The 17,500-nt window shown below is 44.3% G+C and overlaps 2 protein-coding genes across 6 annotated transcripts in view; both read left to right on the top strand.

The window, feature by feature from the left end:
- LOC123992976 (unconventional myosin-Ic-like) overlaps window positions 1-15,160 on the top strand; it is a 99,800-nt gene extending 84,640 nt beyond the window's left edge. For 3 of the 5 annotated variants that reach the window (XM_046294677.1, XM_046294678.1, XM_046294676.1), the window contains exons 17-32: window positions 106-186; window positions 2,639-2,744; window positions 5,364-5,481; window positions 5,976-6,089; window positions 6,522-6,598; window positions 6,738-6,806; window positions 7,162-7,246; window positions 8,029-8,188; window positions 8,822-8,905; window positions 9,617-9,710; window positions 9,816-9,871; window positions 11,077-11,212; window positions 11,424-11,494; window positions 11,719-11,816; window positions 12,110-12,267; window positions 12,590-15,160. In XM_046294677.1, the coding sequence (XP_046150633.1) occupies window positions 106-186; window positions 2,639-2,744; window positions 5,364-5,481; window positions 5,976-6,089; window positions 6,522-6,598; window positions 6,738-6,806; window positions 7,162-7,246; window positions 8,029-8,188; window positions 8,822-8,905; window positions 9,617-9,710; window positions 9,816-9,871; window positions 11,077-11,212; window positions 11,424-11,494; window positions 11,719-11,816; window positions 12,110-12,236 (1,476 nt within the window). In that variant the 3' untranslated portion in view covers window positions 12,237-12,267; window positions 12,590-15,160. Of the gene's footprint in view, window positions 1-105; window positions 187-2,638; window positions 2,745-5,363; window positions 5,482-5,975; window positions 6,090-6,521; window positions 6,599-6,737; window positions 6,807-7,161; window positions 7,247-8,028; window positions 8,189-8,821; window positions 8,906-9,616; window positions 9,711-9,815; window positions 9,872-10,153; window positions 10,256-11,076; window positions 11,213-11,423; window positions 11,495-11,718; window positions 11,817-12,109; window positions 12,268-12,589 lie in introns of those variants that run through there. The other 2 variants (XM_046294675.1, XM_046294679.1) reach the window with 2 other exon arrangements.
- A 130-nt stretch (window positions 15,161-15,290) lies between these two features.
- Window positions 15,291-17,500, top strand: part of si:dkey-118k5.3 (protein NLRC3) — an 8,674-nt gene continuing 6,464 nt past the window's right edge. The window contains exons 1-2 of the mRNA XM_046294680.1: window positions 15,291-15,998; window positions 16,402-17,500. The exon at window positions 16,402-17,500 is cut by the window's right edge and continues 1,090 nt beyond it. Coding sequence (XP_046150636.1) covers window positions 16,630-17,500 — 871 coding nt within the window. The 5' untranslated portion in view covers window positions 15,291-15,998; window positions 16,402-16,629. The remainder of the gene's footprint in view (window positions 15,999-16,401) is intronic.

Below are 17,500 nucleotides of genomic sequence, written 5' to 3'. Positions count from 1 at the left end.
GTGGTAGACCCTGTCTCTCCGTGTGTGTGTGTGAGTTTGAAGAGCAGTGTGGTAGTTCTAGTTGTAATGAGTTGTACTCATTCTCTATGTGTTGTCCATTCACAGGTCATGTGTATGTCTGATAATAAGATTCTGACCCAGTGCTTTGACCGGGCGGAGCTGAAGGACAGCAGGAGACCTGAGACGGTGAGAACAGCCGTTGCCCTGTAGTACCACTCAGAGGGCAAAGGTCACACAATGTATACCGATACACAGACCCATATACAGTGGGGCAAAAAAGTATTTAGTCAGCCACCAATTGTGCAAGTTCTCCCACTTAAAAAGATGAGAGGCCTGTAATTTTCATCATAGGTACACTTCAACTATGACAGACAAAATGAGAAAAAATATCCTGAAAATCACATTGTAGGATTTTAATGAATTTATTTTAAAATTATGGTGGAAAATAAGTATTTGGTCAATAACAAAAGTTTATCTCAATACTTTGTTATATACCCTTTGTTGGCAATGACAGAGGTCAAACGTTTTCTGTAAGTCTTCACAAGGTTTTCACACACTGTTGCTGGTATTTTGTCCCATTCCTCCATGCAGATCTCCTCTAGAGCAGTGATGTTTTGGGGCTATTTCTGGGCAACACGGACTTTCAACTCCCTCTAAAGATTTTCTATGGGGTTAAGATCTGGAGACTGGCTAGGCCACTCCAGGACCTTGAAATGCTTCTTATGAAGCCACTCCTTCGTTGCCCTTGCTGATGGACGGAGGTTTTCACTCAAAATCTCACGATACATGGCCCCATTCATTCTTTCCTTTACACGGATCAGTCGTCCTGGTCCCTTTGCAGAAAAACAGCCCCAAAGCATGATGTTTCCACCCCCATGCTTCACAGTAGGTATGGTGTTCTTTGGATGCAACTCAGCATTCTTTGTCCTCCAAACACGACGAGTTGAGTTTTTACCAATAAGTTCTAGTTTGGTTTAATTTGACCATATGACATTCTCCCAATTGTCTTCTGGATCATCCAAATGCGCTCTAGCAAACTTCAGACGGGCCTGGACATGTACTGGCTTAAGCAGGGGGACACGTCTGGCACTGCAGGATTTGAGTCCCTGGCGGCGTAGTGTTTTACTGATGGTAGGCTTTGTTACTTTGGTCCTAGCTCTCTGCAGGTCATTCACCAGGTCCCCCCGTGTGGTTCTGGGATTTTTGCTCACCGTTCTTGTGATCATTTTGACCCCACGGGGTGAGATCTTGCGTGGAGCCCCAGATCGAGGGAGATTATCAGTGGTCTTGTATGTCTTCCATTTCCTAATAATTGCTCCCACAGTTGATTTCTTCAAACCAAGCTGCTTACCTATTGCAGATTCAGTCTTCCCAGCCTGGTGCAGGTCTACAATATTGTTTCTGGTGTCCTTTGACAGCTCTTTGGTCTTGGTCATAGTGGAGTTTGGAGTGTGACTGTTTGAGGTTGTGGACAGGTGTCTTTTATACTGATAACAAGTTCAAACAGGTGCCATTAATACAGGTAACAATTGGAGGATAGAGGAACCTCTTAAAGAAGAAGTTACAGGTCTGTGAGAGCCAGAAATCTTGCTTGTTTGTAGGTGACCAAATACTTATTTTCCACCATAATTTGCAAATAAGTTAATTAAAAATCCTACAATTTGATTTTCTGGATTTTTTTCTCATTTTGTCTGTCATAGTTGAAGTGTACCTATGATGAAAATGACAGGCCTCTCATCTTTTTTAGTGGGAGAACTTGCACAATTGGTGGCTGACTAAATACTTTTTTGCCCCACTGTACACATGTCCTGTCTCATACACACTTACAAACAGCCACTTGTTTATGCTCTGTGGATCTTCCTCCCTCCACGCTGAAGGGTGGAGTGGGTGACAGGGGAATCTCTGCTCCCCGCTCACACACTCAGGAATGCCCTGACACTCTGTTGCCCTCCACACACACACGGTGGTCGAGGGTGTCGACTCCGTTGACTGTTTGTGTGCATTGTTGACGACGCATTCACTCTCTCTCTCTCTCTCTCTCTCTCTCTCTCTCTCTCTCTCTCTCTCTCTGTCTCTCTGTCTCTCTGTCTCTCTCTCTCTCTCTCTCTCTCTCTCTCTCTGTCTCTGTCTCTGTCTCTGTCTCTCTCTCTCTCTCTCTCTCTCTCTCTGTCTCTCTGTCTCTGTCTCTCTCTCTCTCTCTCTGTCTCTCTGTCTCTCTGTCTCTCTGTCTCTCTCTCTCTCTCTCTCTCTCTCTCTCTCTCTCTCTCTCTCTCTCTCTCTCTCTCTCTCTCTCTCTCTCTCTCTCTCTCTCTCTCTCTCTCTCTCTCTCTCTCTCTCTCTCTCTCTCTCTCTCTCTCTCTCTCGTTGGCCCTGCCCCCAAACCCTGTCACTGCCTGGGACAATGTGACCTGCACACTGGGGCCTGTGTTCTGTCCGGTGTCTGGCCAGCAGCCGTCCTCCCTGCTCCTCTCCTCTTTCTGCTCGTCTACCTCGCTCGGTGCTCACTCTATCTTCTCTCCCTCTGTCTCTGCCTCAGTCTGGCCAGCAGCCGTCCTCCCTGCTCCTCTCCTCTTTCTGCTCGTCTACATCCCTCGCTCGGTGCTCACTCTATCTTCTCTCCCTCTGTCTCTGCCTCCAGGCAGCGACCCAGTTCAAGAGCAGCCTGGCCAAGTTAATGGAGATCCTGATGTCCAAGGAGCCGTCGTACGTGCGCTGCATCAAGCCCAACGATGCCAAGCAAGCAGGTAGGATGGAACCGATGCCTTGCTCATACCGTGCTGTCAACGGGGTTGTATTCAATATATATATATATATATATATATATGAAATACATATAGGGGAAACACTGTGTTCATTAGGCACCAAACGGAAGCAAATTTACTGAAGCAAGGAGGGTCTACCACAACCAATCAGAAAAGCTCATTTTCGTTTGCTGTCGAACAACGTATTGAAGCATTTAATCATAATTATTTTTTTCTCCCTTTTTCGGGATGTAAAATGCTTCAACTTAAACAACTAAACCAGGTATGAAGTATGTAGAAAATATAATGTAGCCATATTATTTTTTTAATAAGATCATCTCTGAGAACTAACAATCATCAAAAATCAAAACTAGACAGTCGGAGAATCACAAATTCTAAAAATGTTGATTTTATTATGTTTTAGTACAGTTGAAGTCAGAAGTTTACATACACCTTAGCCAACTACATTTTAAAGTCAGTTTTTCAATTCCCTGCCTTCGGTCAGTTAGGATCACCACTTTATTTCAAGAATGTGAATTGTCAGAATAATAGTAGAGAATGATTTCTTTCATATCTCATCACATTCCCAGTGGGTCAGAAGTTTACATACGACCAATGAGTATTTGGTAGCATTGCCTTTAAATGGTGGTCAAATGTTTCGGGTAGCCTTCCACAAGCTTCCCACAATAAGTTGGGTGAATTTTGGCCCATTCCTCCTGACTGAGTCAGGTTTATAGGCCTCCTTGCTTACACATGCTTTTTCAGTTCTGCCCACAAATGTTCTATAGGATTGAGGTCAGGGCTTTGTGACGGACACTCCAATACCTTGACTTTGTTGTCCTTAAGTAACTTTGCCACAACTCTGGAAGTATTCTTGGGGTCATTGACCATTTGGAAGACTCATTTATGACCAAGCTTTAAATTCCTGACTGATTTCTTGAGATGTTGCTTCAATATATCCACATAATTTTCCTCCCTCATGAAGCCATCTATTTTGTGAAGTGCACCAGTCCCTCCTGCAGCAAAGCACCCCAACAACATGATGCTACCACCCCCTGTGCTTCACGGTTGGGATGGTGATCTTCGGCTTGCAAGCCTCCCCCTCTTTCCTCCAAACATAAGGATGGTCATTATGGCCAAACAATTTTGTTTCATCTATTTTTGTTTCATCAGACCAGAGGACATTTCTCCAAAAAGTACGATCTTTGTCCCCATGTACAGTTGCAAACTGTAGTCTGGTTTTTTTATGATGGTTTTGGAGCAGTGGCAGCTTCCTTGCTGAGCGGCATTTCAGGTTATGTCGATATAGGACCCGTTTTACTGTGGATATAGATACTTTTGTACCCGTTTCCTCCAGCATCTTCACCTTTGCTGTTGTTCTGGGATTGATTTGCACTTTTCGCACCGAAGTACGTTCATCTCTAGGAGACAGAACGCATCTCCTTCCTGAGCGGTATGACGGCTGTGTGGTCCCATGGTGTTTATACTTGCATACTATTGTTTGTACAGATGAACGTGGTACCTTCAGGCGTTTGGAAATTGCTCCCAAGGATGAACCAGACTTGTTGAGGTCTACAAAAAACAATTCTGAGGTCTTGGCTGATTTTCCTTTTGATTTTCCCATGATGTCAAGCAAAGAGGCACAGAGTTTGAAGGTAGGCCTTGAAATGCATCCACAGGTACACCTCCAATTGACTCAAATGGTGTCAGTTAGCCTATCAGATGCCATGACATCATTTTCTGGAATTTTCCAAGGTGTTTAAAGGCACAGTCAAAACTTAGTGTATGTAAACTTCTGGCCCACTGGAATTATGATACAGTGAGTTTTAAGTGAAATAATCTGTCTGTAAACAACTGTTGGAAAAGTTACTTGTGTCATGCACAAAGTTGATGTCCTAACCGACTTGCCAAAACTATAGTTTGTTAACAAGAAATTTGTGGAGTGGTTGAAAAACAAGTTTTAATGACTTCAACCTAAGTGTATGTAAACCTCCGACTTCAACTGTAATTCAGATAGCATCAGAACACAGAAAAAGCCATGGCAGGAAATGTAGGTTTGAAACTGCCATTTTTCTCTCAGTCCAATGTCAAAATGTATCGAATTGCAGGAAATGAGCTTTAAAACTGTGAAATGGCCTCTTAGCCGTTAACTCTGCTATCACACTCAGTTTTTCTGTGCTGGTTCTATATCATTTTTTCCTAACATCTAGTCTGTCTTGTGTCTACGATTCTTAAATCTGACCATGCATTTTGATTGTGTCCAGCAACATCAATGGCAGCACTGTTCTTCACACTGTGTTTGTCAGTATATCGATCCTTTGTCAATAGATGGCCTCCGGTCTGTTTTTCTCCTCACTCCCACCTTCCTTATTGTCCATTGTCTACTTTTCTGAGAATAAATCGGATGAATGGTGTGTTATTTCTTTTATTTGCATAAGCATCACGCGCTACTGTTCTGGTATGCTAACAACTGTAACAACAAACCATTCAACAAACAAACAACGGAAAACGTCAATAACAATGTATTGCAATCTCACCAGTTATGTACTACTGTAACTCAGGCTAATGTGGTTTCTCTCCCTCTCACCTCTCTCATCTCTCACCTCTCTCTCTCTCTCTCAGGACGGTTCGACGAGGTTCTCATCAGGCATCAGGTGAAGTACCTGGGTCTGATGGAGAACCTCCGCGTGAGGAGAGCTGGCTTTGCCTACCGCCGCCACTATGAGACCTTCCTCCAGAGGTGATTATGGCTCTGAGCTGGTCCTGCCTGGCTCTGAGCTGGTCCTGCCTGGCTCTGAGCTGGTCCTGCCTGGCTCTGAGCTGGTCCTGCCTGGCTCGGAGCTGGTCCTGCCTGGCTCGGAGCTGGTCCTGCCTGGCTCGGAGCTGGTCCTGCCTGGCTCGGAGCTGGTCCTGCCTGGCTCGGAGCTGGTCCTGCCTGGCTCGGAGCTGGTCCTGCCTGGCTCGGAGCTGGTCCTGCCTGGCTCGGAGCTGGTCCTGCCTGGCTCGGAGCTGGTCCTGCCTGGCTCGGAGCTGGTCCTGCCTGGCTCGGAGCTGGCTTGAATGTCGTTCTCTGACATTATAGGTTTATTCAATGGCAGATTCATGACTTATGTTAGAAAATCAGTACACCTGCAAGTGACTAATCTCCACAACTGTTCAGTTAGTGATATAACCTAAATGTAATTCATATAATATACCAGTGTCTCTGTGTGTTGTTTTGTCCGTCCCTGGCAGGTATAAGTCCCTGTGTCCGGAGACCTGGCCGAGCTGGCAGGGCAAGCTGGCAGATGGAGTCTCCACACTGGTCAAACACCTGGGTTACAAACCTGAGGAGTACAAGCTGGGCAGGTGAGACCCTTATCTGGTGACAACAGTCAAGGCGGTACACACACACACACACACACACACACACACACACACACACACACACACACACACACACACACACACACACACACACACACACACACACACACACACACACACACACACACACACACACACACACACACACACACGTGTTAATTCTAGTGAACTACAGTACATGCATCTCCCATTTGTTTATCTACATCCCATCTCCCTAACGAGTTCAGTGCCCACTTAGTGCTGATCTAATCCCATAACTGTGTCTACTCTCTGGGAAAGGCTTAAGTGACCAAAGTCAATTATTTCGTCAGGGCTGAACTAAATCCCCCCCATGGTGCTGAATACGCTCAGACTGCCCCTGTGTGTTGTATAAAGGCACACTGCCAGCTTAGTGGAGCTCCGTTTGCTTTCCAGATCCAAAATCTTCATCCGTTTTCCAAAGACTCTGTTCGCCACGGAGGACGCGCTAGAAACGAGGAAACACAGCCTTGGTGAGCGAGAGAGTCACGGATCACATGGTCTTACTTGACACCCATCACCTGCTGTCTGTCTGAACTGTTGTCTCTCCGCGACGATACAATAAGTAGAGTATCTGAACACGCTGAAAATCTTTTGTCTCTCTCTCTTCAGCCAACAAACTGCAGGCATCCTGGAAGGGCTACAGCCAGAAGACCAAATACCGCAAACTCCGATCATCAGGTAGGAGGGCTTCTCTTCTCCCCTACGTCTATAGACCCATGTGTCATCAAGCATATACTTCCTCTACATTCACCGTGCGTGTCTATTCAATTACGCTCGTCTTGTTCAGTTGGACGACGGATGTTGTATTAAGCGTCTCCGAGTAGGAGGACTGACTTCGGATCAGTTTTGCGGTTGTTTTTTTCGATCGCAAGGAATAAGATTGCTTTTGACAGAAGGGACCTGATCCTCAATCAGCACTGCTTCTCTGAGACACTTGATACATACGGGCCTAGGTCTCGATTCTCTCTCCAATGGATCTGGATGAACTTTGTTAAATAATGAGTAGGTTGGTAATTAGTGTGTCCCTTTCCAGCGGTGGTGGTCCAGGCGTGGTGGAAGGGCATCCTGGCCTGTAGGAGGGCACGGCGTAGAAGGGAGGCCGCCAACACCATCCGCAGGTGAGGCTCTTCTGGACACAAGATTTATTTAACTAGGATGGTGAGAGAAGGTTCATGAATATTCATTAGATTGCCCTTATTGTCAGTGGTGTAAAGTACTTAAGTAAAAAATACTTTTAAGTACTGAAGTTGTTTTTTTGGGGGTGTCTGTACTCCACTTGACTATTTATATTTTTGACAAGTTTTACTTATACTCAGCTACATTCCTGAAGAAAATAATGTACTTTTTACTCCTTACATTTTCCCTGACACCCAAAAGTACTCGATAAATGTTGAATGCTTAGCAGGACAGGAATATTGTCCCTGGTCATCCCTACTGCCTCTGATCTGGTAGACTCACTAAACACACATGCTTTGTTTGTAAATTATGTCTGAGTGTTGAACTGTGACCCTGGCTATCCGTAAATTAAAAAATAATAATAATAATAGTTGTGTCATGTGGTTTGCTTAATATAAGACATTTTAAGTCATTTATACTTTTACTTTTGATATTTAAGTACATTTTAAAACAAAATACTTTTAGACTTTTACTCAAGTAGTATTTTACTGGGTGACTTTTACTTGAGTCATTTTCACTGCTTTCGGCTCAATGGGTTCCCTTGGATTACTGAAGTTATATACGGGTTCTATTCATATGGAGAAACTTGTGGAAAGCATTTACCTAGACTCATGTTTTGGACACCTATGGTATTTGCAGTGTTGTGTGTGGATGTATAGAAATTCTTATCCATTTGTTGATTCATGTGTGCAGGAGTGTTTACAAAGCTCTCTCTCTTCCTCAGGTTCATCAAGGGCTTCATCTACCGCCATAATGAGCGTTGTCCTGAGAATGAGTACTTCCTGGATTATGTGCGCTACTCCTTCCTGATGAAGCTGCGCAGGAACCTCCCCAAGACAGTCCTGGACAAGAGCTGGCCCACGCCCCCGACCGCCCTCATCGAGGTAACGCAACTTTACACGAGACACTGTGTAAAGTTGCACTCAGGCCCTACTCCCTGCTTTGGGGAACGTCCCTCGTCCCCCTTGCGCGGGCCACGTCTTTCTCTGGGGACAAGCAGTCTTCATGACACAAACTGTTCACACTCCTCTTGTTGGTGGAGAAGAACATTTTGCAGGTTTAATGGTGATTTTTTGCCATTATATACATATTGCCAGGTCTAATGTATATTCATGGGATCTTTGACTGACTCGAACATTACAACAAAATCCACGGGCTGAGAAAACCTAGCTAAAAAAATGTTAGCTGACACTGGCTAGTTGATCTGGATATTACTTACAAGTTATAAATAGCTCTAAGATCTGCAATGACTGACATGACAAGAGGAAAACTGATGGTGCACAACCCAATTTAGAAATTGCACTTTACAACTTTCGAGAGTAAGTTGAAAGCAGGACTAATATACATATTTTCTTTTGGGGGGGGGGGGGCCTCGTGGGCCCCGCCCACATCCCCCGCTGACCCCTCGCGCCCAACGGTTTGGGAACCACTTATGTGGCCGACATTGAAATTCTCTGAATTGATGACGTGTTTGAGTAGTTAAAATGTTACGTGACAAGTCCTTCTCCGTCCAATAGGCGTCGGAACGGCTACGTAAACTGTACATGCAGAACATGGTGTGGGGCTACTGCAAGAGGATCAACCCAGAGTGGAAACACCAGGTAAACAGGATACGATAGTACATCTGATATCTTTCAAATGTATTCATAGCTCTTCATCAGTCCGCAGAGAACTTTAAAGACTGTCAATGTGGAGTGGTCTTCTCCTCCTTCTCCTACCAATAGAACTTTAAAGACGGTCAATGTGGAGTGGTCTTCTCCTCCTTCTCCTACCAATAGAATTTTAAAGACTGTCAATGTGGAGTGGTCTTCTCCTCCTTCTCCTACCAATAGAACTTTAAAGACTGTCAATGTGGAGTGGTCTTCTCCTCCTTCTCCTACCAATAGAACTTTAAAGACGGTCAATGTGGAGTGCTCTTCTCCTCCTTCTCCTACCAATATAACTTTAAAGACTGTCAATGTGGAGTGGTCTTCTCCTCCTTCTCCTACCAATAGAACTTTAAAGACTGTCAATGTGGAGTGGTCTTCTCCTCCTTCTCCTACCAATAGAACTTTAAAGACTGTCAATGTGGAGTGGTCTTCTCCTCCTTCTCCTACCAATAGAACTTTAAAGACGGTCAATGTGGAGTGCTCTTCTCCTCCTTCTCCTACCAATATAACTTTAAAGACTGTCAATGTGGAGTGGTCTTCTCCTCCTTCTCCTACCAATAGAACTTTAAAGACTGTCAATGTGGAGTGGTCTTCTCCTCCTTCTCCTACCAATAGAACTTTTCTACCAAACTGTGTTTGTCCGTTCTCTCTCTGTCAATTAAGTTGGAGCAGAAAATGGTGGCCAGTGAGATTTTCAAAAACAAGAAGGACAACTATCCCCAAAGTGTCCCAAAGCTCTTTGTGGGCACAAGACTCAGTAAGTGCCTTGATTAACACAGACACACACACGCAGGCATGCACTCGCATGCACACACATTATACACACACAACTAACGTTCTTCCTGTGCCTCTCTCTCCTCAGATGGAGAGGAGATTAACCCCAAGGTGTTGCAGTCACTTGGCAGTGAGAAGATGAAGGTTAGTGCAGTACTAGCATGTTCATATGGCCATTCAATTCTCTACTTGGGATTTATGTAAGGTTGGATATTTGTCTTAATATATAGTCAGTACAGTATATTAATGTGTTATTGATTCTTAACTCTGATCATGTCTAGCCTATTTAGTATCGTAGCCTACAGTTCAAAAGTTTGAATCCACCCTCTGTATCTTCCCCACTGTCTTTCCTCTGTCCAATAAAATACAACATCCTTCAAGATATATTACAAGCCCCACTAATAATGTTCCCCTCCCACTCCTCAGTATGCAGTCCCAGTGACCAAGTACGACAGGAAGGGCTACAAGACTAATAATGTCCCCCTCCCACTCCTCAGTATGCAGTCCCAGTGACCAAGTACGACAGGAAGGGCTACAAGACTGATAATGTCCCCCTCCCACTCCTCAGTATGCAGTCCCAGTGACCAAGTACGACAGGAAGGGCTACAAGACTAATAATGTCCCCCTCCCACTCCTCAGTATGCAGTCCCAGTGACCAAGTACGACAGGAAGGGCTACAAGACTAATAATGTCCCCCTCCCACTCCTCAGTATGCAGTCCCAGTGACCAAGTACGACAGGAAGGGCTACAAGACTAATAATGTCCCCCTCCCACTCCTCAGTATGCAGTCCCAGTGACCAAGTACGACAGGAAGGGCTACAAGACTAATAATGTCCCCCTCCCACTCCTCAGTATGCAGTCCCAGTGACCAAGTACGACAGGAAGGGCTACAAGACTAATAATGTCCCCTTCCCACTCCTCAGTATGCAGTCCCAGTGACCAAGTACGACAGGAAGGGCTACAAGACTAATAATGTCCCCTTCCCACTCCTCAGTATGCAGTCCCAGTGACCAAGTACGACAGGAAGGGCTACAAGACTAATAATGTCCCCTTCCCACTCCTCGGTATGCAGTCCCAGTGACCAAGTATGACAGGAAGGGCTACAAGACTAATAATGTCCCCTTCCCACTCCTCAGTATGCAGTCCCAGTGACCAAGTACGACAGGAAGGGCTACAAGACTAATAATGTCCCCCTCCCACTCCTCAGTATGCAGTCCCAGTGACCAAGTATGACAGGAAGGGCTACAAGACTAATAATGTCCCCTTCCCACTCCTCAGTATGCAGTCCCAGTGACCAAGTATGACAGGAAGGGCTACAAGGCTAATAATGTCCCCTTCCCACTCCTCAGTATGCAGTCCCAGTGACCAAGTACGACAGGAAGGGCTACAAGGCGCGACCAAGGCAGCTGCTGCTCACCTCCAACAGTGCCGTCATCGTGGAGGAGGCCAAGCTCAAGCAGCGCATCGACTACGCCGCCCTCAAAGGTCAGCGGTCATAGGGTTCGGGGGAGAGGATGGGTTGGGGGGAGGGTCGATGGCATTTCAATTGACGTTTTTGCTTACTTCTTAAATTGAATGAATTGAAATGGAATTGTTTTCTGTGGTCCTTACAGAGGCCATACTGAGTTGGTCTGGGTGATGCTCATAGTTCTCCCATTGACCATTTCTCTTCCCTGTCTGTCTGTCTTGTCCTCAGGCATTTCAGTCAGCTCTCTCAGTGATGGCGTCTTCGTACTGCATGTGCCCACTGAAGACAAGAAACAGAAGGTGAGGCTGACCTCAGCTCCATCTTACGCAGTCATAACCCCATTACACGCGGGTTATGACATACTTAACCAATGCCTGTTAGGTGAAGTAGCCTGATCCCAGATCTGTTTGTGTGGTCTTGCCAACACATATTGACATTGTCATGCCAAACCCAAATCGACCTGGGACCCGGCTAGTAGTGAAGATGGACCTCTAACTCCTCTCGTATCTCCTCTGGTCTGTAGGGAGATGTGGTGCTGCAGAGTGACCACATCATCGAGACCCTGACCAAAGTGGCCATCTGTGCTGACAAGGTCAACAGCATCAACATCAACCAGGGAAGGTGAGTTGTTGCCCTGACACAGATACCCGGAACTAGATGAGCCGTATACCGTGTTAATCAGCGGAATGTTAGCTTTCATTGAAAAATAGCTGTAAGTTCCTAACATTAACAGTTCAAACTTTATAAATATGTAACACGCTCTTGACGCAAGTGTTAAAGGGGCTCACAGGGAGCACTACCATCAGTTGTCAGGACCTGAATTCATAGACACCAGTGATACACTACCATCTGCAATCTGATTGGGGGGGGGGGCTGTGAATGAACTGCACCTAATCTCTCTCTCTCTCTCCCAGTATAACTTTCACGATGGGCCAAGGTAGAGAAGGGATCATAGACTTCACCTCTGGCTCTGAGCTGCTGGTTGCCAAGGCGAAGAATGGCCACCTCTCAGTGGTGAGTCGGAATAACGGAGGGATATAAAGCGTCAGTCCTCCCCTACAGGACTAATACAGTAGGTTGGAACATCAATACTGCATGATTGGAGTCAGTGTTGATTGATTAGTTATCCTGCACTCGTATTTCTATAAGCTAATTGTACTTTACTTTTTAAGCTGGTGGTTGTTGTGTGAAGTCTACAGCATAGTGTAGGACATGATTGTTTTGTTAACGCACCCTGTTAAACTGTACATTGATTTTCATTGTAGGTGTATCTCGGGTAGAGACTTTTTGTTCTGCATGTTTACATTGTGAAGATAACTTGAAACAATCATTGATTGATTGGTTAAGATAACTTCTTTGTAATGGTTACCTCTGTCTTCCCTGAACTGTTTTAGACTGCCCCTCGACTGAACTCAAGATGATAGAAATGACTGATCATCTGACCGCGCCAAGGAAGTCCTTCCTGGAATACGCTCCTATTCACCAATCTCAACCGCAGACCAGGCTCTGCCTAAGCCAATCAGATGCCAGCTCTCGCTACACGAACGGCATGTGCTTCCAATTAAGAAAAAGTCCAGTGAAACTAATTGATATTTATGTTTATATATTTTTGGGAATAATACTTGTTATTTGAATATCATGATTTTATATATGAAGCCAAGGAATAACAATGTTTTGGTGCATTTTTTTCCTGCACTACTTATGCCTGTCTTGCTTAATTTGGGAACATGACCAAGCAATCAATTAGGGTGTATTGGGTCTCCTTTGCTTTTTCTTTTTCATTTTTTTTCCACAATATTTTCTCTGTTCAGCAGTGTAGAATTTACACCCTCTCTGATACTACTCTTTTAACTGTTTGGGCCAGAGGCTTTTGTTAAAGTGGAGATGCAGTACATGGCTGATGGTATGTAGGTGAGGTTTGTTATAAACTATCGAGGAGCAGGGAGTTTGGTAGAGAAGAAGTTCATAAGAATAGTTGTTTTTTTCAAACTTGTTTCGACTCAGACACAATACTCTTGGGGTTTTTGAAACTGAAGGACATCAACAGAGAGGTCATGTGGGTGTGTGACCTTTGACCCAGAGCATACTGTCCAGAATGTGGTCAGAATTTGGTCTGTGCTGTGCCATGGATCACAGAATCATTCTTTGATGTAGATATCATGTAGCCCAAATGAAAGCGTAAACCAAAGCATTTTGGTAAGCAGAATGTTGAAATTAGATGTATAATGGAAACACCATAGTGAATGGTCTTTACAATATATAAGAGATAAAGAAAGTGAGAGAGGAATTAGGAAAAAGGCGTGAGAATGAAAATGGGGGGGGGGGGGAAGAGAACCGTTTTGTCTTTCCATTTATCGCTTGTTTGCTCCCAACGATTGTGCCTTTCTCCTTTGCTAAATTATTGTTAATGGATTATTTATGTCGATACACCAATTAAACAATGACACTTTGGGGATGACATTGAGTCCACTGTTGTTAGAGACCGATATGTCTCGTTTTCCCTCAGGATGACCTGTGGAGAAATACTTCAGAGAAAGACAAAAGCATGCTGTACACACACACACACACACACACACACACACACACACACACACACACACACACACACACACACACACACACACACACACACACACACACACACACACACACACACACACACACACACACACACACACACACACACACACACACACACACACACACACACACACACACACACACTCATTTCACTCCTAAGTTAAACCTGTAGAGTAAAAGCCTTTTGGAAACATGCTATGATCCATTTGCTTTCCATTGTGTCAAGTTCCCAGGCTGCCATATCCGTACTCTGGTTATGTGTAGCAGCTCACCAGGATATAGTAGTAGTCAGAACAACACTCATGACTTATTTTACCACATTTACCAATCTTTTCCTGATGAGGATGTTTGTGCTAGCTTAGTGATGGGGACATGCTGTTATTGTTTTGATTGGCACTTCCAAACCTAGATCTTCAAGAGCGACGAGGCCCTATGCACAGCATTCAAGTGCAGTTAACTATTTCCCTGGTGTTTAATACTGACATCATAGGATATACTCCTAGCCAAGGGTGTTCTTCACAGAAAGCACACGAATCAATGGTAACATCCTTAGGAACACTTATCAATCTTTGTAACAAACCAGAGGTCTATTGGTATGACCCACGTGAGTGACACCGCCGTTCATAGATTGAATCTACGCCCCTCTCCCCAGCTGTGACTTTCTGAGCTGCGTTTCCGCTCTTCACATTCCTGTGCTGCTGCTTCTTTGCATTGCCCCTCCCCTCCTCCCTCTATGACCCAGCCTCTGAACTGTGTACAGCTGACAACCCAATGAATGAACGGTAAGACAGGTGCAATATGCCTAAATAAAGGTGTGTTGCTGCACTGACATTAGACAAAGAAGCAATAGTGAGATGCAATGTCTGTTGAATGAATATATGTCAATTAAAGTGTTATTTTCCTGGTTGGAGATGTGTTCGCTTCGCCTGGTCCCAGATCTGTTCGTGCTCGCTTGCCAATTCCAATGCCAGACAGCACAAACCGATCTGGGACCAGACTATTGTGTTCTGTGCACTAATAAGAAATTTGAGCCAAGCGAGGCTTTGTAAAAGTGTAACATGCGTTTTGTCTCGTTCAAAATTTGTTGTTAATGTGCCTTGAGTTAAATAGGAATACAACCAATTTTGTATGAAATTCAGTGACAAATACCTCCTTGACGATGTCACTTATTCCAGAGTAAAAAAGTATATATATATATATATATATACACCTCAATCTGATTCCTCCTTTAAAATGTCATAGATTTTCTGTAAAGCCTGTCTCCCTATGTTTAATAATTTACAATACACATGTTTAGTCCTGAGTTACTGTATGCACAATCATGTAGAATTAGACCAACACAATAAAGAAAATACTAAAATGTCAAAATAAACGTATTGATTCTGTCTGGGTCCTTCATTACAAACTTACTTCCTTGATAATTTGGTGCATTTTAAATGGGATAGTTCACCCAAATGACAAAATAACATATTGGTTTCCTTTACCATGTAAGCAGCCAATGGACAAGGTCCATCAATCCATGAGTTAGTTTTGCTAATATGGGTACCAGTTACTGGCATTGGATTGTCCCTCAAATGCTAAAAAGTGTTTTGTTTTAAAACAGTGACCAGGTCCACAACCAAAGCATGGCTTGCTGTCATACCTTGTCCCGGCCCGGGACTTCTTACAGGGTTCGGAAACGAATGTAATTTTCTAATTTGGGTGAACTATCCCTTTTAAGTGTATTTGATAGAACCCTAATCAGGATTTCAGTGTTTTGATTGAATCCAAACTCTGGACAGAATATGCAGCATTTTCTGGCACATCAGAAATGTACCCTAACTAGATTATAAAAGTAAAGTTAGGCCTAGTCTTGATTTTTTTTTTTACTGTGCAGTCTTTATAGTCCCAAGCCAGAACATGTGAAACGTACCATCTTGCAACATGTTGAAATGGGGTTTTGATCTCAAGGGACTGTACGAAGTGATGCAATCCTCTGATGTGATGAGGAACTTGACATCATTTCTGGTCTTGAGTTTGAATAGTCTCTCTGCTCTATCGGTGTATTAAAAACCAACACACCAGGCTTTAATAATATTTTTGAGCTGTTATTTAAAAATGTGGCATCTGCAGTCAATCACTGTTCACTTATAGGCTAGCTTTTCCAGTGGTTCATATCTGTGGTTCATCATTTGGGAAAGTTTTCAAGTCTTTCCTTGTTATTTTCACTTTCAAAAGGGAGGGGTAAGTTGCTTTTTAGTAATCGTTCTATTTATGTTTCTGCTCTTTATTTGTATATATATATATTTTTTAAATTCATTTTACACTTTGTGACGCCTTAATGTCACTGATTCCATGCCTTTTTTTGTAATAATCATGTCATTACACATGTTAAGTTATTATGGAATCTTGCTCTGTTTTGGGAAGCCCAATATCACACAAAGAAATATATTTATGCTATTTATTGTATATTTATGTTGACTTAATTTGAATAGAATAACGTACAATTCAATAACATACATGAACATGTATAGTTGACTAGTTTGTTTTATAGCCTAAGCTACAATGTCACATGATTCCTTTTAGGCTTACATCAAGTTTTGAAGTCCTAATAATTGGAATTTCTTCATGATATCTCCTGTTTCAGGCCATGGCTGAAATGACAATTGTGAATCTGTGGACCTGTATTGTGCCATTCTATGCTGAAAACAATGCCTCAATTTATGGAAAGGAAAGGGAAAGCAGATCTTCACCCACTTATTAAAACCACTTCCATATTCAAACCACTTCGCTTGTGTTATTGAATAAGTGGACAATAGACAAATATATTCTGTGTAACCAGTCACCGCAAGAGTGAGTCTCCCCAGTCCCCACAATGGCGGTGGGGCCATGCAGTATAGCACTACAGAAGCGCCGTGTGCAACTGGTGGAGAGCTGGAGCCAAAATGTCACCCACCTCCAGGAGCTTCTTTACCAGGTAGGGGCTCTTACTGAGGAAGACCTCAGCCTGGTGAGAGGGGGAGGTCGCCTGGGGGCGAGGGACTCTATGAGGAATCTGCTGGATGTGCTACACGGGCGTGGAGAGGAAGCCTGTCGAGCCTTCTTTCATGTTCTACAGTCACAGAGAGCCAACACGGAGTCTGAGTCTATGGTGGCAGCTATCCCACCTGAGGGCTCTGGACCCAGCAGCAGTGACTCTGGTCCAACCAACATGCAGGAGCACTTGAGGAAACACAAGGACATATTAGGCAGGCAGCACAGTCCCACTGATTACCTTAGTATCAGGACTATTAGGTGTAGTAGTTCAGACAGTAGTGATGAGTCTTGTTCCTTTACAGATATCACATTGTCCAGGTGCGTGGGCTACACTGTTCCCCTGCAGTACCACCAGCACGAGGTAGCCATGGTGGGTGATGCCTTCCGGAGCCAGGACCAGGTCTGTACCTTTCAAGATGTCTGCCAGAGTCTGCTGTCTGTTCCAGGAGAGGACGTGAGTCTGCTCTCGGGGGTGGCCGGCAGTGGGAAGACCACGGTGGTGAGACGGCTGGTTCATGAATGGGCAAAGGACTCTGGATCCCAGAAGATAGTCCTGTCCCTATCCTTCAGAGAGCTCAATCTGCTCAGTGAGCCTCAGAGCCTGCAGGAGCTTCTCCTGGTGCACTACAGTCACCTCAAACCTGTCCTGCCCTGGGTCATTGACTCCCAACCTGGCCGGATCCTACTCATCTTGGACGGGCTCGATGAGT

Source organism: Oncorhynchus gorbuscha, linkage group LG13 (genome assembly GCF_021184085.1).
Source record: "Oncorhynchus gorbuscha isolate QuinsamMale2020 ecotype Even-year linkage group LG13, OgorEven_v1.0, whole genome shotgun sequence".
Classification (NCBI taxonomy): domain Eukaryota; kingdom Metazoa; phylum Chordata; class Actinopteri; order Salmoniformes; family Salmonidae; genus Oncorhynchus; species Oncorhynchus gorbuscha.
The sequence above is the reverse complement of the archived record's forward strand: the minus strand, read 5'-3'. Positions and strand labels throughout refer to the sequence as shown.